The sequence below is a fragment of the Schistocerca americana genome, chromosome 5, assembly GCF_021461395.2.
Source record: "Schistocerca americana isolate TAMUIC-IGC-003095 chromosome 5, iqSchAmer2.1, whole genome shotgun sequence".
NCBI classification, from domain to species: Eukaryota; Metazoa; Arthropoda; class Insecta; order Orthoptera; family Acrididae; genus Schistocerca; species Schistocerca americana.
In genome coordinates, this window is record NC_060123.1 from 199,352,999 (window position 1) to 199,374,280 (window position 21,282).

The 21,282-nt window shown below is 45.1% G+C and overlaps 1 protein-coding gene across 1 annotated transcript in view; it reads left to right on the forward strand.

Annotated features, from left to right (window-relative positions):
- Nucleotides 1-1,222: 1,222 nt before the first annotated feature.
- Nucleotides 1,223-21,282, forward strand: part of LOC124616260 (semaphorin-1A) — a gene marked incomplete at its 5' end in the record, with an annotated part of 362,538 nt that continues 342,478 nt past the window's right edge. The window contains one exon of the mRNA XM_047144564.1: nucleotides 1,223-1,329. Coding sequence (XP_047000520.1) covers nucleotides 1,223-1,329 — 107 coding nt within the window. The remainder of the gene's footprint in view (nucleotides 1,330-21,282) is intronic.

Below are 21,282 nucleotides of genomic sequence, written 5' to 3' on the forward strand. Positions count from 1 at the left end.
TTGACTTCCGGAAAGCGTTTGATTCGGTGCCCCACTGCAGACTCCTAACTAAGGTACGAGCATATGGGATTGGTTCCCAAGTATGTGAGTGGCTCGAAGACTTCTTAAGTAATAGAACCCAGTACGTTGTCCTCGATGGTGAGTGCTCATCGGAGGTGAGGGTATCATCTGGAGTGCCCCAGGGAAGTGTGGTAGGTCCGCTGTTGTTTTCTATCTACATAAATGAGCTTTTGGATAGGGTGGATAGCAATGTGCGGCTGTTTGCTGATGATGCTGTGGTGTACGGGAAGGTGTCGTCGTTGAGTGACTGTAGGAGGATACAAGATGACTTGGACGCGATTTGTGATTGGTGTAAAGAATGGCAGCTAACTCTAAATATAGATAAATGTAAATTAATGCAGATGAATAGGAAAAAGAATCCTGTAACGTTTGAATACTCCATTAGTAGTGTAGCGCTTGACACAGTCACGTCGATTAAATATTTAGGCATAACACTGCAGAACGATATGAAGTGGGACAAGCATGTAATGGCAGTTGTGGGGAAGGCGGATAGTCATCTTCGGTTCATTGGTAGAATTTTGGGAAGATGTTGTTCATCTGTAAAGGAGACCGCTTATAAAACACTAATACGACTTATTCTTGAGTACTGATCTAGCGTTTGGGATCCTTATCAAGTCGGATTGCGGGAGGACATAGAAGCAATTTAGAGGCGGGCTGCTAGATTTGTTACTGGTATTTTTGATCATCACGCGAGTGTTACGAAATGTTTCAGCAACTCGGGTGGGAGTCTCTATAGGAAAGGAGGCGTTCTTTTCGTGAATCGCTACTGAGGAAATTTAGAGAACCAGCATTTGAGGCTGACTGCAGTACAATTTTACTGCCGCCAACTTACATTTCGCGGAAAGACCACAAAGATAAGATAAGAGAGATTAGGGTTCGTACAGAGGCATATAGGCAGTCATTTGTCCCTCGTTCTGTTTGGGAGTGGAACACGGAAAGAAGATGCTAGTTGTTGTACGAGGTACCCTCCGCCACGCACAGTATGGTGGATTGCGGAGTATGTATGTAGATGTAGAAACAGCAAAGAACTCGTAATAGCACAATAAATGACCATTTACTTCACGTTGTTCATAATGACTTGAAATGTACGGACTGTATCTCGTATATCGGACGTAGGCGATACGAGTGTAACTGGGAACCATATTAATTGCCCACATCGTTTCCTGTTACAGGTGAGGAACGGGTGCAACGCTTCCTGGGCAATGAATCGCACAAAGACCACTTCAAGCTGCTGGAGAAGGACCACAACTCGCTCCTCGTAGGAGCTAGGTGAGTACAGATTGTCTTTACTTACTCCCACAGTGGCCGATCTAGAATTTAAAAATCAACAAACAAGTACACGAATCCCACGTTATTTCATAGAACCGTGGACTAACACGTCTGTATCTAGTCCCTGACATCGCCCCAATATCGACCGGCATTTTCAAATGTGACTTCCCTTGTAAATAAGGTCACCGTCACAACTAGTCATTGCTTCCAGTAGACAATACACATATGATACAGCAGGTAAAGCAGAGAGGTACAGGCAGACATAATCTGAGAGGGCGGGTCGTGAATCCTGTTGGGATAGCTCAGTAGAACAGCATTTGCCCGTGAAAAGCAAAGGTCCCAGGTTCTAGACCCAGTCCGACACAAAGTTTGAACCTGGAAGTTTACGATCCGTGCAAACTCTGCTGCAGAATTAAAGATCAATTTTCTACTACTGAAGTTAATCGCTTGACTACTGTCACTAAGGTAATCGGTTTTGATGAAAGATGGCACAACTTACGACCGTAATTCAACGACAAAACAAATTTACGTATCACGACAAATTGTTCCTAAGCAAATGTAACAGCCCTTTTTGTCATTCCTCGTATGATGCTTGTTGTCTGTGTGGTGGTTGCCTCACTTTTCTTGACCGCTGTTTCAGAGTTCTTAAATCGAATGCCCAAAAGCTTTTCCTTTAGTGATGGGAATAAAAACAAATTACAGGGTGTAAGATCGAGTCTACAAGGCGGATAAGTATACCGATAATGCTGAACCGGGACACCAACTGCTTTACTTGATTTGCAACGTGAGGCCGGGCATTGTCATGATGAAGTCGCCACCTAGTCCGAGAAAGTTCTGGTCGTTTCCTGGATATGTGCTTCCTGATTTTAGCCAATACCAACGTGTACTGTACTGCTGTAAGATCAGTGTGAGTGGGAACCACTTGCCGGTAAATCATGCCATGACAGTCAAAAAAATGTAGCCACCATCACTTTCCGTACAGATGCTGAACACAATTCCACATTCGCATTTTTTGCTATTGGAGAACCTGGCGATTTCCACACTGTGCCGGGCTCGTTTTCCTTCAGGGTCACAATGATGTAGCCATGACTCATCACCGCTGATAATGGATTTCAGAAACGCATACACTCCGTCAGCAAAGAGACGCAGTACCTCAATCTCTTGTTTGGGAGTCAACAGACGTGGCACAAACACAGATCATATGGAGATGATCCTGCATAATCGTAAAGACATTGCCATACGAAATTCTCAACGCTTCACTGAGGTTACGTAATATAATCGTCACGGACAATCACCGCATCTGTGCCGTTGACTTCAGTCACAGCAAAAGCTGAAACACCAAGTCCACCTTGCTTAACACATGCAAGTCGGCCTTCTTTGAAGTCCTTGAAATATCTAAAGACTGTCGTACGAGGTTGTGTATCACCTTATCACCGTACACTTGTTGCAGCTTTTTTTTAAGTCTCAGTGGTTGCATGGCTTAAACAAACACAGAATTTTATTGCGCCGTACTGCTGCTCTCGCATCACCTCCATTGTTTGGTATGCGAAATGCAAAGAGCATTGAAAGATACAGCATTACTAACAACCAATCGATACGATAGTGCTGCCGCCTGTGGACATTACACACAAATACACGGTCTTTTCAGACACTGATGGCACAGATAGGAACCTTATCACGGAAGCTACAGAAAAAAGCAGTCTCAGTCCGTGTTATATAAATTAGCGAAAAACAGTCTAAATCGCAAAGATTATTTTATTTAAAAAAACTGATAGTAAAAACTGTACTGGCACCACTTCAGAAGACACCACCTCATTATCTTTGACAGCTATGATCTACCTCAGTCGTTGTGGTAACACATGGCGCCCGTGATACACAGTTTTGACATTTGCTGGCCATCTTACTAAGTCGTCTCCATAGCAACGGCGTCCGTAGATACCAAGTTCAGACCAGAAAAGTGCACCAGTGTTCTATTAAATTTCGTATTATTGAGAACACAGCATAATTACTCTCTAATTTCATAGTTGATAATTATTTTACACAAATGCATTTGTTTATTCTATACACACATTCTACTGACAAAGTAGCCGATGCTATGGATATGTTATCCTGCTTAAATAAATTATTTTCGCCACATAGTACTACAAGAAATACGAGAAATAACTTTTAATTAATCTTATTACAGTATTCGCTATTTTAATAATCTTTCTGTCCTATAGAGCCTGCCGGTGTGGCCGAGAGGTTCTAGGGGCTTCAGTTTGGAACCGTGCGACCGCTACGGTCGCAGGTTCGAATCCTGTTTCGGGCATGGATGTGTGTAATGTCTTTAGGTTAGTTAGGTTTAAATAGTTCTAAGATTTAGGGGACTGATGACCTCAGATGTTAAGTCCCTTAGTGCTCAGAGCCATTTGAACCATTTGTCCTATAGACACCACTTTTTTAAAATAATTATTCACTTTTAGATAAACTGCACTTCAAATGATATGTAATCTATGTACATCGTTCCTCATTGGTTGACGGTGACGTCAATCAGCACAAATACGCCCTCACTAGATCTACTAATATATAAGGCTATGCTGCCTAGCCAACAGGAGCAGTTTCAGCGACTGAACATCGTCGGCTTCAGCTGATGGGTAACCACTCTTCGCTTTTAGTAAGTATAAATTACTTATATTAAGTCACTGAGTTCTTTATGTAACTAACACGATTTCTAACCTTCACGGTGCTACTCTGAAGATGGCCAAAGTCTCGGCTGAAACCGGTCTTTTTAAATAAAATAGCCATTGCGATCTAGACTGTTATCCACTAATTTTATATAGCTTACAAGATCACTTTTCTCCGAAAATGTTTCCAAAAATTTCCAGTCGTTTTTGATCATCCCACGTAGGACACGTGCGCTCGTCTTCTCGTCTTATGCAACTGTTAGACCGCTGGCATCCTGTGTGTAACCTGTGAGGCCAGACGAGCAGGCACAACACGCGGCAGACTGACTTCCCAGCAGCTGTTCTTCTTCCTCCTCGCTCCCAACTGCGACACGTCCCCTCCGGCTGCTCCCGCAAAGTTTTTGCTGCTGGCGCTGCGAGCCGCCGCGGCGTGGCGCCGTCTCCCTGCCCTAATGAACGCGTGCGCCGGCGTCACAGAGTTTCATTACGGCGGTCTGCCAGATATATCGCCGCGATTAACCCCGCCGCCATCCGTCGCGTAGCTGCGGCCGTGCCGGAGCGCCTTATCGCGGACCGTAGCCGACCGTTCTCGCTGGTGGCGGTTGGCCGCCAACCACACTTGCCACCCGCTGCCTTGACATGGTAACCCGCATGTGTGCTGTCTTTCCTAGCAAGGGATGAAAAAACTAGTTGCCCCTTACCACACAGACTACCTTCAAACCCTCCCCTCCCCCCCCCCCCCCCCGCCTTTCTCCCCCACTGAGGAGCGTGGATACACACTGGTGTGCAAAACTTAAGAACGAAAGTATGTTTCCCATGTGTCATTGCCAATGAACATAGCTCGGTGAAACTTGGGCCATGGACAGAAACAACTACCACAGTGCAGCACAAAAGACACTTGAAAGAAATACTGAATGATGCGAACAGAGATAATTATACTGACGTCACCACTGTTCATGATGGTCTCCCGTGCATTGCGAATGACGGGACAAGGTTTCTTAATAGGGCGTGTGATCACCAAGAACAGCAGTACATGGTCTACAACGTGCTCTCATGCTGCCTGCAAGGTCTGTAAGGCGTTCTAGAGGAAGGACGATCATTTTCTCCAGCAGTGCAGTTGACAATTGCTTTGATACTCATTGGTGCATGTAGGCATTTTGGAATACGTCTACCCAACGCATCCCAGCATGTGCTCCATGGGATTTAACTCCGGGAACGGCCACGACAGTGCATTCACCGAATATCCTCTCTTTCTAAGAGTTGATTCTTATGCGCTGTTCGAATGTTGTGACTCCCGTATGGCGTGTGAGAAGGCTGGTCATCAGGGCTTGGTATGAACCGGAACTCATCACTGAAGACAATTCCACTCCAGTTAGTGCGATTTCAGACGGAAGACGCCTCTGGCGACGCATCGAGATTCTACTTCCCGTTTTATTATCCTTCATGGCAAGGCATCCCGGACTTACATTTCAGCAAGATACACCCGCCCGCGTACGGCGAAAGTTTCTACTGCTTGTTCTCATGGGTGGCAACTTCCACCCCCGCCAGCAACCACACCCCAACTGAGATCATTTCGAAGAACGTGGGCAGGGTTCCCCAACAATCTCGGGATTTTGGTGATCTAACGCGCCAGTTGGACAGAATCTGGCGCGATATTCCTCAAGAGGACATCCAACAACTCACTGAATCAATGCCAAGCGGAAGTATTTTAACTCAGAAGAGTGTTCGGGGAGCCACTCTGTAGCAATACTGGATGTGTGGAGTGTCGCCTTGTACTACTGGAATTTCTCAAGTCCGTCGGAATACACTATGAAGATGAATGGATGCACGTGATCAGACAGGGTATTTACGTATGTGTCACCTGTCAGAATCGTGTCTAGACGTATCAGAGTTCTCATATCACTCCAACTACACACGCCCCACGCCGCCATTATAGAGCCTCCACCAGCTTTTACAGCGCCCTGTTGACATGCTGGTCCACGGATTCATGAAATTGTCTCCACCCCCACACATGTCCATCCGCTCGAAACAACTTGAAACGAGACTTGTCCGACCAGGCAACATGTTTTCAGTCATCAACAGTACAATGTCGGTGTTGATGGGCCCAGGCGAGGCATAAAGCCGGCCGGGGTGGCCGAGTGGTTCTAGGTACTACAGTCTGGAACCGCGCGGCCACTACGGTCGCAAATTCGAATCCTGCCACGGGCATGGATGTGTGTGATGTCCTTAGGTTAGTTAGGTTTAAGTCTTTCTAAGTTCTAGGGGACTGATGACCTCAGAAGTTGAGTCCCATAGTGCTCAGAGCCATTTGAACCATTAGAGGCATACAGCTTTGTGTCCTGCAGTCATCAAGGATACATAAGTGGGCATTCGGTTCCAAGAGCGCATATCGATAATGTTTCATTGAATAGATCGCACGCAGACACTTGTTGATGGCCCAGCAGTGAAATCTGCAGCACTTTGCGGAAGGGTTGCACTTCTGTCACGCAGAACGATTCTCTTCAGTCGTAGTTGGTCCCGTTCTTGCAGGACCTTTTTCCGGCAGGAGCGACGTCGGAGATTTGATGTTTTACCGGATTCCTGATATTCACAGTTGTTGTTGTTGTTGTTGTTGTTGTGGTCTTCAGTCCAGAGACTGGTTTGATGCAGCTCTCCATGCTTACAGTAAAGCTGCATGCCCTCGGAAAAAATTACGGCTGTACTTTTACCTTGCTTTCAGCCGTTCGCAGTACCAGCACAGCAAGGCCGTTTTGATTAGTGTTACAAGACCAGAGCAGTCAATCATCCAGACTGTTGCCCCTGCAGCTACTGAAAAGGCTGCTGCCCCTCTTCAGGAACCACACGTTTGTCTGGCCTCTCAACAGATACCCCTCCGTTGTGGATGCACCTACGGTACGGCTATGTGTATCGCTGAGGCACGCAAGCCTCCCCACCAACGGCAAGGTCCATGGTTCACAGTACTATCGTGAAATGGTCGTATGGGGAAATCCATACTTCATCGCTACCTCGGAGATGCTGTGTCCCATCGCTCGTGCACCAACACCATATTCAAACTCAGTTGAATCTTGATAACCTACCATTGTAGCAGCAGTAACCGATCTAGCACTTATACGGGCGTTGTCGACCGCGGTGCCATGTTCTGCCTGTTTCTGTACTTGAATAGGCAGTTTCTTTGGCTCATCAGTGGATTACACACCACGGAAAGCGACCACGGCTGAACGGCGACATCGGACGGGAGAGGATAAGTTGGCCCGGCAGGCCCGAAGTGCAGGCGAGGATAAGTAAGGACGCGGCTTGTGCCTCCGAGGCGGCGCTCGCTAGTCGATCGCCGCCGGCGACAGCGCCTCCGCTCGCCGCGGCGACGTCTCGCCGGAAGACGGATGGCCCCGCCGCCGCCGACGCCGCCTCTCCCGCAAATGAATACATTCGTCGTGTGGAGCTCCGGAACAAACAGCGTGCGGCGCGCGCTGCTAATGCGTCGCCTGCTCTCGAGGCGCGCAGTGATGGATCTCCGCTGGAGGACTTTCTCCGCGCTGCCACTCACTGCACTTTGCGCGTCTGGCGCCGAGTCCTCCCGGCGGCGGCGGATTTGTAGGAACTCCTGCTCCTTCCGCTCTTCTGGAAACTGGTGTGCGATTTTGGTTGCCCGTGTCTGCGCGCGTAATTCAAGTCTGACGAGCAAGAGAACTGGTCCTAAACTTTTAATTATCACGTCCAAAGTTAATCACTTAATTTTTGGTTTGTTTGTATTGGTAAGGCAGCGTTAGCAAAGTCGTGGGTTGAGGAGTGGAACTGACTAAGGGTTATTTGGACTGTGAAGCCTTCTATTGCTGCCTACTGGCACTTCCAGGAGAGTCGAAAGTGTAATGTCCTTTTTATATGCCCAGCCAGTATTCTTCACCTTGTCGAGGTACGTGAAAGCGAGGCGACATTACACTATCTGCTACTTCAGTTAAATTTTTTGATAATGTCCGCTCTTTGCGCTAATATGAGTCTGTATACAATGTTACAAAAAATGGTTCAAATGGCTATGAGTGTTATGGGACTTAACTGCTGAGGTCATCAGTCCCCTAGAACTCAGAACTACTTAAACCTAACTAACCTAAGGACATCACACATATCCATGCCCGAGGCAGGATTCGAACCTGAGACCGTAGCGGTCGCTCGGTTCCAGACTGAAGCGCCTAGAACTGCGCGGCCACTCGGGCCGGCTCGATGTTACAAAAATCTTTTAAAGTCTCTCTTGCTAATAAGTTTAGATTCAAATTATTACTGTCGGCTAGTTGCGTTGTTTAGCTGTTGCCACGAAAGATGCTTTTTAGCAGTTACTATGTGGGTGATTTGCGTTTCAAGATGAATTGCTATCTTTGATTAGCGTAGCCCTTGTACACGTCAGTAATTCCTTCAAATGACACAGGGTCCTTTCAACACAGCACGATGTTTTGTCCGCTGAAATGTTATTCCCTTTAATATTACTGTGAAATAAAATTTTATTATTAGTATTATTGTCCGGAGATAATCCAATAGGACACTATAGTTTTTCCTTAACTCGGTTTTTACTTTATATATATATATATATATGTTTCTTTGATATAATTAACTACTATGAATGGCCACACTTTAGCTCGATGATAAATGTCCAAACAAGGTCTGTAATCGAAAGACAAGTTGCGACGCGATATTTGTGTAGTAGCTTCAGCAACCACTGAAGTTCTTAAATTGGCATTAATGATGTCGATCTTTTATCGATTGAGATGTTCGCTAGATATAAGCGTTATCTCTGTTCTGTCAATTTTCGTACTTCTGACAATAAATTAAACAAACAGAATTTACTTTCAATTTGCCTGGTTTTCAATGAAGTTAAGTTTCACACTCATGCCCGAGAGAGGACTCTAACCTCCGGCGGGAGGGGCCGCGCAATCCGTGACATGGCGCGTCAAACCGCGTGGACACTCCCTGCGGCAAACATGAATGTATCCCTTCTCTTGTTAACGTAATATTTGTATGTTTACTTTTTGTCAGCTGTAATGATGCATTATGTTAGCGTTCTCATTGGTGTACTAACAAGAAGGCCATTGTTAAGTGGCGCTAAGTGGTTCATGCTGTAGATACAACAGAGTGGTGCTAAAGGCTGGTGCATCGCATTGCGCGTCTTCTCTCCTGTTATTGCGCTACACCTTTCTACATGCGTCGTAAACAAAACACAAGTCAAAAAAGGAATATTGTTAACTGAATCCGAACAATTTTGTATCAAGAAATTCTGTAGTTTTTCCAGGGAAATATTTTCTTAATAAAATCCTTAATTAATTTGATTTTGTAGAGTTAGCTATTGTGTTTCGCACAAACCAGGCTTCTCCAAAATCGACGACACATCAACGTTCCTCGAAAATTTTAACTGCCTCATACGTAGAAAAAAAAAAGAAACCTGCCGATGAGGTAAACAACACATATTACAGTAGTAAGTTTATTTTCTCGAATGATTGCCTGGGTATGGTCCAATACGTAAAGAATATTGCTTATTGGAATCCTACAGCCAAGTACGTAAGAGAAGCATTAAAGGTCACCAGAGCATAGGGCAACGCAGACAGGCCATGGATTTTTTATTTGTTTCGTTGCTAAGACTCATATTTTCGCATACCTTTTTCAGTGACTGTCGGAGTATTGACTTGCTAATGCGATCCGCCAGCAGGGCAGCACGGATGTCCGTCTCTCTAGCTGCCAGCCATATCGGGCGCATACAAATGCGAAATATATGAATACGACCGAGCCGGATTTAGTACCCTGTTTCGTTCGCCTTCCCTGTCTAGCGGGCATTTACATCACTCCCGATATATATATGGGTTCAGTTGCGCATTGATTTATTTATATAGTGAAGATGATAGAAACATTCATTAAAATTTTCTCTGAGTTCACAGACTGTTTATTATAGCCAGACCAGTCGCTGTGTGTACCTGTCAATGACGACAGTCCTGCTTCTCGTTGTTCATCGGAGTAAAGCACATTGATTTATTCATACAGACAGGAAAAAAATGGAAGTTAAATGTGTAAGTATAAAGTTTCGCAGTGAATAATAGTCTTCTTTCTGTGGAAGGAAAACAAAGCTTATTGTATAGTCAAGAACTTCTGTGATACTCCATTGTTCTCCTAGGAACACCATTCTCTTACTTGAGCTATATAAGAGCGTAATATTACTGTACTGCTAAGACTGGAAGTTATTGGTCTCCTCACGGAGCAATGTGGAACTGGAACCAATTCGTCTCAAGACAATGCAAAGGAAGAAACAAGTTCACATTGTTAAACTGGAACATCCGAACGAATAAATATTCATTGCACTGAATACTGTAGAAGTATTTTTAAAAGCATCCTTTTTGAATGTGTGTTTTTAAATATATATTTGTAAAGACATTTTGAAAGATGTATTTTTTGAAGCTGTATTTGAACAGATATTGCAGCATAATGAAATGGGTTTAATATAAGAATAACACATCTACATATTCGCCCATAAAAGCGACGATTCAGGTTTATATTTGTATTTTATATGAGAGTTTAAATGTAGTTGATAGCAAATGACATTTATTTACCATAGTGTGATTATAGTGCAGTAACTGAATTAAACTGATATCTCGTGACATGGATTCAGAGTAACGTATATGGGGTGTCCCTGAAGGAATGGTCAGTATTCACGGATATAACAGGAAACATCACTGAAAGCAAAGTCTTGTAAACATTGTCTCTAAAATGCATACCTTAAGAGCTATGAACACTTCGTGATCTTCAGTACAGTGAAATTCATGTATTTTGCTGCAAAAGTGCCCAAACCCTTAAGGTAAACATTTTAGAGCGCATGTTTACTAGACTTTTCCTCAAATGATAGTTTCTGTAATATCCCTGGATAGTGGTCATTACGAGGTGCATTTAAGTTCTAAGGCCTCCGATTTTTTTTCTCTGGACTCGAAAGAGATAGAAACATGCGCATTGTTTTAAAATGAGGCCGCGCTCATTGTCAATACGTCCCAGAGATGGCAGCACCGTACGGCAGATGGAATTTTACTGCCAGTGGCGAGAATGAGAACTGTTTTAAATACTTAAAATAGGGACGTTTTCCTTACTTGAACAGCGTGCAATCATTCGTTTTCTGAATTTGCGTGGTGTGAAACCAATTGAAATTCATCGACAGTTGAAGGAGACATGTGGTGATGGAGTTATGGATGTGTCGAAAGTGCGTTCGTGGGTGCGACAGTTTAATGAAGGCAGAACATCGTGTGACAACAAACCGAAACAACCTCAGGCTCGCACAAGCCGGTCTGACGACATGATCGAGAAAGTGTAGAGAATTGTTTTGGGGGATCGCCGAATGACTGTTGAACAGATCGCCTCCAGAGTTGGCATTTCTGTGGGTTCTGTACACACAATCCCGCATGACTACCTGAAAATGCGAAAAGTGTCATCCAGGTGGGTGCCATGAATGCTGACGGACGACCACATGGCTGCCCATGTGGCATGTTGCCAAGCAATGTTGACGCGCAACGACAGCATGAATGGGACTTTCTTTTCATCGGTTGTGACAATGGATGAGACGTGGATGCCATTTTTCAATCCAGAAACAAAGCGCCAGTCAGCTCAATGGAAGCACACAGATTCACCGCCACCAAAAAAATTTCGGGTAACCACCAGTGCTGAAAAAATGAAGACGTCCATGTTCTGGGACAGTGAGGGCGTAATCCTTACCCATTGCGCTCCAAAGGGCACTACGGTAACAGGTGCATCCTACGAAAATGTTTTGAAGAACAAATTCCTTCCAGCACTGCAACAAAAACGCCCGGGAAGGGCTGCGCGTGTGCTGTTTCACCAAGACAACGCACCCGCACATCGAGCTAACGTTACGCAACAGTTTCTTCGTGATAACAACTTTGAAGTGATTCCTCATGCTCCCTACTCACCTGACCTGGCTCCTAGTGACTTTTGGCTTTTTCCAACAATTAAAGACACTCTCCGTGGCCGCACATTCACCAGCCGTGCTGCTATTGCCTCAGCGATTTTCCAGTGGTCAAAACAGACTAATAAAGAAGCCTTCGCCGCTGCCATGGAATCATGGCGTCAGCGTTGTGAAAAATGTGTACGCCTGCAGGGCGATTACGTCGAGAAGTAACGCCAGTTTCATCGATTTCGGGTGAGTAGTTAATTAGAAAAAAAATTGGAGGCCTTAGAACTTGAATGCACCTCGTACTTCTGGAACAACCTGTGTGTGTGTGTGTGTGTGTGTGTGTGTGTGTGTGTGTGTGTCCTTGTGGCTGCCCTACAATCTTAATTTCAAGAGTCGCTGCTTCCCATATATATCTGTTCAGAGTTTTATATAAAGCAGAGAGTATATGTCTATGTCTGGGGTCTCCTCCAAAACCCCTGGATCGATTTCAACCAAACTTGGCACAGAATCAATAGGCCTCAAGAGCATCAACACTATGGAGTCTATAACCTCCTACCTCCAATAGGAGCAGAGATACGGGGAAAATGTGTTTTTTCCAGCTCCTGGCCTATAGACTGCCCTGAATGACAGGTATGTTGTGTGGAAACAGTACTAGCATGCCAACTCAATCTGCTTTGCAGCGCAGCCTACATACCAGAGACATGAAACATTTTTCAGCGCCCATCTTCTAGGCTGCCATGCATGACAGCGTGTTGTGTTGGAGCAGTATTGACTTGATTTGCATGGCGGTGTGCACGGCAAGGATAAACAAATGATTTTCAGGCACTTGGGGTGGAGCCACTGTGCATGACAGTTGTTTGTGGAAGTAGTGTTGTCCCGCTTTGTTGAATTATGTCGGAGGGGCCGCATGGGCTGGTGAGCATAACTGGCGACAGGTTGAAATTAATACAGGAGGGGATGGATGTATCACAGGAGAAGAGGAAACGGACAGAAAGAGGGACGAGGAGGAGATGCATGAGGCAGTTATCAGGTGCAGAGGCGTGGTGAGCAGATTCGAAAGGAAGAGTGAGAGGTGGAGAATGAAACAGAGAGGGGGAGAAGTACATCGTCAGAAGGAGGTGGTAGGAAGATATGATCAGAGAGAGGGAGCTGGAGGAAATGTTATGTTTTTACTTCTGTCGAAACTCTGCAGTGGGGCGGCGTTCCAAATAATTTCCGGAAATCGAGGAGTATGGAATCTGCATGTTGCCCTTCATCCATAGTTTGCAGTATGTAATGGTTCTTTATTTACGTGACCATTACGGCAATCCAACCCCAGTTCTCGATACCAGTAATATCGTACTACTTTTCTGCGAAGTAACAGACATATTTTTGTGACAATATTCACATTTGGTTTTATTAATGTATAGGTACTCCGATGTATCGATATATTACAGTGATATGGTTCTTGTGTGTATTCATTTCTGTGAGACTGTCATAATCTTCAACTTACTTGTAACCGTTTTGGCGCGAATGCGCACAGAGCAGTCTTTGTTTCACTTTGCAGAAGTTAAGTTGTTATTTCGCTTTCTAAAAGAAAAGTCGTCTTGTGTTTGGTTAAAGTGGAAATTAAATATATGAAGATTGATACAAAACTGTTTTCTTGATTATGTGACAATTAAGAAGTAGTATATGTGAATTTACAAGACGTTTAATAAAAATCTGGATCGTGACCACCAAGTCAAAAATTATTTCTACCATACCATTGTTCTGATCTGGGATTGTTTGATCATTAAGAATTTCCTGAAAATCGCATTTGTTAGGTCTTCAAATATTGCTAAAATACAGATCTGGACCTTCTAGCAGTCAAAGTGGAATCACCCTAGACTCAACAAGATAAGCCATAACAACTTCGACGAAACCTACGTGAGAATCCATTCAATATAAGTGCCAAAATTAATGACTTTTTTACAGTGACTTCATTATTTCCATTCTGACGATACCATCCACAGTCAATAACTTTGTTGTTGCCCGATAAAGCGAACATATGCTGCGTAAGCAACATTATTAATCTGATTTCTAACCGACTTTGCAAGTGGTGGTATTGTTAGAAGTACATCATGTGAGATAAGGACAAGCTGAGTTTAACATGAGCGATGCTTTTCAAAACCGTGCTGAATTGTGGACAAAAGCTTTCCCCTCTCAAGGAAATGTATCATGTTCAAACTGAAAACATATTGAAGGATTCCGCAGCAAATTGACGTTAAAGATACTGGTCTGTAATTTCTGCGGTTCCTTTGTCCTTGTTATATACATGAGTCACCTGCGCCTTTTTCCAGTCGCTTGGGACTCTGCGCAGAGAGTGACAGTCGCGATAAATGCAAGCTAAGTGAGGGGCCAATGCTGTAGAGCACTCGTCGTAAAACCGAATTGAGATTCCATGACGACCTGGCGAGCTACTTCCTTCCAACTCTTTCAGTTGTTTCTGTACACCAGGCTGCTTATTACTGTGCCTTCCATACGGAAGTACGTGCAAATGTCAAACGGTGGTATGCTTTACGACTCTGCTGCGTGAACAACTTCTTAAATGCGAAATTTAAAACTTCGGGTTTACTGTTGCCATCGTCTGCTGCCACATAATGTAAATTGAATATGTTCTTTTATGTCAGTTTAGGATTCCGGGTTGTAACTCTGGGTAAATCCACAGTGCAAATGTAACAGTCTTTGACGATGCTCTTGTTAAACTGAACGAAGCAGGTAAATGTAGTAAAGTACACTACTGGCCATTAAAATTGCTACGCTAAGAAGAAATGCAGATGATAAACGGGTATTACATTGGACAAATATATCATACTAGAACTGACATGTGATTACATTTTCACGCAATTTGGGTGCATAGATCCTGAGAAATTAGTACCCAGAACAACCACCTGTGGCCGTAATAAAGGCCTTGATACGCCTGGGCTTTGAGTCAAACAGAGCTTGGATGGCGTGTACAGGTACATCTGCCTATGCAGCTTCAACACGACACCACAGTTAATCAACAGTAATGACTGGCGTATTGTGACGAGCCAGTTGCTCGGCCGCCATTGACCAGACGTTTTCAATTGATGAGAGATCTGGAGAATGTGCTGGTCAGGGCAGCAGTCAAACATTTTCTGTATCCAGAAAGGCCCGTACAGGACCTGCAACATGCGGTCGTGTATTATCCTGATTAAATGTAGAGTTTCGCACGGATCGAATGAAGGGTAGAGCCACGGGTCGTAACACATCTGAAATGTAACGTCCACTTTCAAAGTGCTCTCAGTGCGAGGAAGAGGTGACAGAGACGTGTAACCAATGGTACCCCATACCTTCACGCCGGGTGATACGCCAGTATGCCAATGACGAATACACGCTTCCAATATGCGTTCACCGCGATGTCGCCAAACACGAATGCGACCATCATGATGCTGTAAACAGAACCTGGATTCATCCGAAAAAATTACGTTCTGCTCGCAGGTTCATCGTGGAGTACACCATCGCAGGCGCTCCTGTCTGTGACGCAGCGTCTAGGGTAACCGTAGCCATGGTCTCCGAGCTGACAGTCCATGCTGCTGCAAACGTCGTCAAACTGTTCGTGCAGATGGTGGTTGTCTTGCAAACGTCCCCAACTGTTGACTCAGGTGTCGAGATGTGCCTGCACGATCCGTTACAGCCATGCGGATAACATGCCTGTCATCTCGACTGCTAGTGATACGAGGCCGTTGGGATCCAGCACGGCGTTCCGTATTACCCTCCTGAACCCACCGATTCCATATTCTGCTAACAGTCATTGGATCTCGACCAACGCGAGTAGCAATGTCGCTGCAATCCGACCTTTATCAAAGTCGGAAACGTGATGGTACGCATTTCCCCTCTTTACACGAGGCATCACAACAACGTTTCGCCGACCGGTGTGGCCGAGCGGTTCTAGGCGCTTAAGTCTGAAATTGCGCGACCGATAGGGTCGCAGGTTCGAATCCTGCATCGGGCATGGATGTATGTGATATCCTTAGGTTAGTTAGGTTTAAGTAGTTCTAAGTTCTAGGGGACTGATGACCTCAGATGATAAGTCCCATAGTGTTCAGAGCCAACAACGTTTCACCAGGCAACGCCGGTCAAGTACTGTTTGTGTCTGAGAAATCGGACTTCCCTCATGTCAGTACGTTGTAGGTGTCGCCACCGGCGCCAACCTTGTGTGAATGCTCTGAAAAGCTAATCATTTGCATATCACAGCATCTTCTTCCTGTCGGTTAAATTTTCTCGTCTGTAGCATGTCATCTTCGTGGTGTAGCAATTTTATGGCCAGTTGTGTATTTGCTTCCCCTACAGGCAGTGGCTCCTCTTGCCAATTTTTATTTCGGTTCAGTACGAGTGGGTGGTAGGGGCGTGTGCTGCTGCCCACATGCGGCTACCGGCACCGACCTCCACCAAGCCTACGGTCGAGATGATTCTCGTCAGTCGGATTCTAGCGCCCAGAGGCGGCGGCTCCGACTGCGTGGCGGAGCGGAGGACGCAGCGCGGTGGCCGTATTTCATTACCTCAATTACAGGCGGTGGGCGGACGCCGCCTCCGGAGGTGGCCAGTGTCCGCGACAGCGACAGCGGCGGTAGAGCGGGACGAGTGATGAATGGAAGCGGGGACGCGCCGTGAGGGGCGCAGGTTAATTCAATTAAACGGCCGCGGCGCTTGCTATCAATTTGGATGCCGGGCCTCGGCGCGCCTGCTGAGGTAAGGAATTGCGGACGGCCGTCGCCCCGCCGTAACTCACGTCCGCCTCGATGGACGCCGCCGCCGCCGCCGCCGCCACCCCCGCAGCCATCGCCGTCGTCATTGCAGCGTGGCTGCCGGTCGGCCTGAGGGGCCAGGACGAAAGCAGTCGCCAGCACTGTCTGCCGTCTGAAGGAAAAAAAATGGTAGTTACCCCGTAAAAGAGCACACTGGTCGGTTTGAGAGCTGTAGAACTCGTTGTTGTGGTCTTCAGTCCTGGGACTGGTTTGATGCAGCTCTCCATGTTACTCTATCCTGCGCAAGCTTCTTCATCTCCAAGTAACTACTGCAACCTACATCCTTCTTAATCTGCTTATTGTATTCATCTCTTGGTCTCCCTCTACGATTTTTACCTTCCACGCTGCCCTCAAATACTAAATTGGTGATCCCTTGATGCCTCAGAAAATGTCCTACCAACCTTGTTTTAGTCAAGTTGTGCCACAAACGTCTCTTCTCCCCAATCCTATTCAATACCTACTCATTAGTTATGTGATCTACCCATCTAATCTTCGGCATTCTTCTGTAGCACCACATTTCGAAAGCTTCTATTCTCTTCTTGTCCAAACTATTTATTGTCCATGTTTCACATCCATACGTGGCTACACTCCATACAAATACTTTCAGAAACGACTTCCTGACACTTAAATCTATACTCGATGTTAACAAATTTCTCCTCTTCAGAAACGCTTTCCTTGCCATTGCCAGTCTACATTTTATATCCTCTCTACTTCGACCATCATCAGTTATTTTGCTCCCCAAATAGCAAAACCCCTTTACTACTCTAATTGTCTCATTTCCTAATCTAATTCCCTCAGCATCACCCGACTTAATTCGACTACATTCCATTATCCTCGTTTTGTGTTGTTAATGTTCATCTTATATCCTCCTTTCAAGACAAGACACTATCCATTCCGTTCAACTGCTCTTCCAAGACCTTTGCTGTCTCTGACAGAATTACAATGTCATCGGCGAACCTCAAAGTTTTAATTTCTTCTCCATGGATTTTAATACCTACTCCAAATTTTTCTTTTGTTTCCTTCACTGCTTGCTCAATATACATATTGAATAACATCGGGGAGAGGCTACAACCCTGTCTCACTCCCTTTCTCTAAGTCTACAAATGCTAGAAACGTAGGTTTGCCTTTTTCATAATCTAGCTTCTAAGATAAGTCGTAGGGTCAGTATTGCCTCACGCGTTCCAATATTTCTACGGAATCCAAACTGATCTTCCCCGAGGTCGGCTTCTGCCAGTTTTTCCATTCGTCTGTAAAGAATTCGCGTTAGTATTTTGGAGCTGTGACTTATTAAACAGATAGTTCGGTAATTTTCACATCTGTCAAGTCATACCAGGAACTAATTGAGCCTTGTTACCAGAAATTAAGATTTTGCTCTCAAATCTGCCGGCTTGCTTGGTTCTGAATCAAACCGCCACTTTGAAAACTAACCGACACCTCGGGCAACCGTTAAGGTTTATCTGCCACCACACCAGCCAAAAAAATAATATAGAAGAAACATAAGAAAAATTCTAGGTCCTGAGAAAAACAAGGAAAAAAAGTGGATTAAAAGGAGAAATGAAATACAAATATACAGGAAAGATCACTGAAAGAATGAGGAAGAGACGGCTAAAGTCTTATGGACATTTAAAAAGAATGGAAGAAACACAGATTACAAAGAAAATTTTTAATTACGTTAGTAAGCTGAAAAAACTGTAGGGTGGATAGAAGCAGTAAAGAAAGACGCCAACAAAATAGGTGTTACAGAAGAAATAATATGTGACAGGAATCACTTCAGGCTACTGAGAGAAAACGCAAACTATGAAGAAGATGAGATGAGCCAAAACCTCGACCCAAGAGAGTGTGGACAGATGAGCAGAGACGAGCAGTTGGCGAGAAAATGAAGTAGTACTAGGAAGAACGGAAGAAAAAGAAACACCATAAATCTTAAGTTGTATGCTGTCCATAGCTGGCCAAATTCATAAATTAAAAAAAAGAAGAAACATAATACTGTCGACTTTGTATCTCTCTTTGTGGGTTGTGACGTCACATGACAAGTCTTCACTTAATGGATCAACCCGGATGTCCGGCGTCGGTCGGTTCATCACACTCCTTCTGTGTGTTGTTGTTGGCTGTAGCCAGATCCTGTTTGAATTAATACCTAGACGATGCGGGAGTGACCAGTTACTATGTACAGATATAATGATAAGGTTAAAAACAGACCACTAGGAGACGGCGTTACGAGTTTTCATTTTCCTCATAAAGAGATTTTATCTTTTACGTAAGTCCTGACAAAATTCAACAACAGGTAGGAAGGAATGTAGGACGCAAACAGCGGCGCCAAGACTCGCCCCTCTGTCTGCAAGTGAAACGTGCTCGTCAACCTCCTGTGCCTGTGCTAACCGTTTCTTTTCGTTCCCGGCGCCGGTGAAACCGAAGATCACAGGAGGAGCCACGGTAACGGTAGCGGCTCGCCTCGGCCGGGACAAAGCCAGACTGGAAACAAAGACGGCGGCCCGCTGTGTCAGGTTTCTCCAGGCTGGAAATTTCCAGAGAAAGAACTTGTAAAGGGCCTCCTTCCTCCGCGCCTCTGACACGGCCCTTTAACTTCGCTATTACACGTCGCATTTGCATATTTACCAGCACGCTCTTTGCGGGTAACCTTAAGATAACGTGCCTTACGTCATATCGCATTTCTGCGAGACAGGTTGAGACAAATTACCTTTCCCTTTTACTCGCATCTCATTTTCTTTGCTTTCCTCTCTTTTTTTCATGCATGTCGTGCCGACTTGGAGTTACTGCGTCTGCGCAATGAGAGCGTCGGTAATGGGAGGGTAGAAACGAGCGCATCTGGAACGTGACTGATAAACTGGTTTCCATAAAGAGCAAGATTCATTGCAATACTTTGGAGGAGACAAAATTTGAGAGCCGAAAGAAACAGCATATGTGACTGGGTCTTTCGCAGAATGAACTAGGGCGTTGTCGTGGAGCAGAAGTAGCCGCTTCGACTACTTCCAGCGACTTTTCTTCTTGACAGTATCCTCCAAGCTCGTGAGAAAATTTCGGTAGTATGCTCCTGCGACGGTTTACACCTCACGGTTATACGGGGGCCGTTCCATATTTTCTTCCATAATTTATTGTCTGTCATTTGACTCATCATTACAGTTGCAAGTATGATTAGCAATTCCGGGTTATGACGCAACCTCTACGCCGACATCATTTCGCAGACTAAGAGAAACGCCGGCCGCGGTGGCCGAGCGGTTCTAGAAGCTTCAGTCTGGAACCGCGCGACTACTACGGTCGCAGGTTCGAATCCTGCGTCGGGGCCGGCCTGTGTGGCCGAGCGGTTCTAGGCGCTACAGTCTGGAACCGCGCGACCGCTACGGTCGGAGGTTCGAATCCTGATTTGGGCATGGATGTGTGTGATGTCCTTAGATTCGTTAGGTTTGATTAGTTCTAAGTTCTAGGGGACTGATGACTTCAGATGTTAAGTCCCATAGTGCTTAGAGCCATTTTTGAACCTGCCTCGGGCATGGATGTGTGTGATGTCCTTAGGTTAGCTAGGTTTAAGTAGTTCTAAGTTCTAGGGGACTGATGACCTCAGATGTTAATTTCCATAGTGCTCAGAGCCATTTGAACCATTTTTTGAACTAAGAGAAACTGTGAGATGCTGTCATGCGATGGGTGCGACAGAGAGTAGAAAAGAAGTTCGAAGAAGCGCTACAGAAGTTAAAGCGGCCTGGTAATTGAAGTAATGGAACCCAGCATGTTGTCCTCGAGAGCAAATTTTCGTCAGAAACAACGATGTCGTCAGGAGTGCTCTACGGCAAGTGTGACAGGACCGCTGTTCTATATAAATAAATGATCTAGCGGACGGGATGATCAGCAATCTGCCATTGTTTTCTGACGATGCTGTTGTGTGCGGGAAGGTTTCACAGATGAGTGATTGTAGTAGGATACAAGATGACCTAAACAAAATTTCTAGTTGTTGTTATGAATGACAGATACCTTTAAATGTAGAAAAATGTAAGGTAATGCCGATGAGTAGAAAGAACAAACCTGTTACGTTCGGATACAGCATTAGTAGTGCCCTGCTTGAGACAGTCACATCATTAAAATATCTGGGCGTAACGTTGCAAAACGATATGAAATAGAACGAGCATTTGAGGATTGTGGTAGCGAATGCGAATGGTCAAGTTCGGTTTGTTGAGAGAATTTTAATAATGTGTGGTTCATCTATAAAGGAGACGAATTTGGGACACTAGTCAGACCTATTCTTGAGTTCTGATAGAGTGTTTGGGATCCGCTCGAAGTCGGTTTAAAGTAAGACATCGAATCAATTAATAGGCAGGCTGTTACAGCATGCAAGCTCCCTACTACATCTCAACTAACCCACTAAATCAGCTGATATTCTTCACACAGCAGATGATACGTAGCAGTTGACACCCATTCAATTTAATCTCACCCATTTTTCGAATGTTCAGCACCCATGTTAGTACAGTTACAACTTGTCGCGAGACTTCGTTTCGAATTTTCTGATGATGTGCCATGTGAGAAACAAGTACTGCCCAAGTGTTTCGGATCTGTACCTGGTCGCATTAAA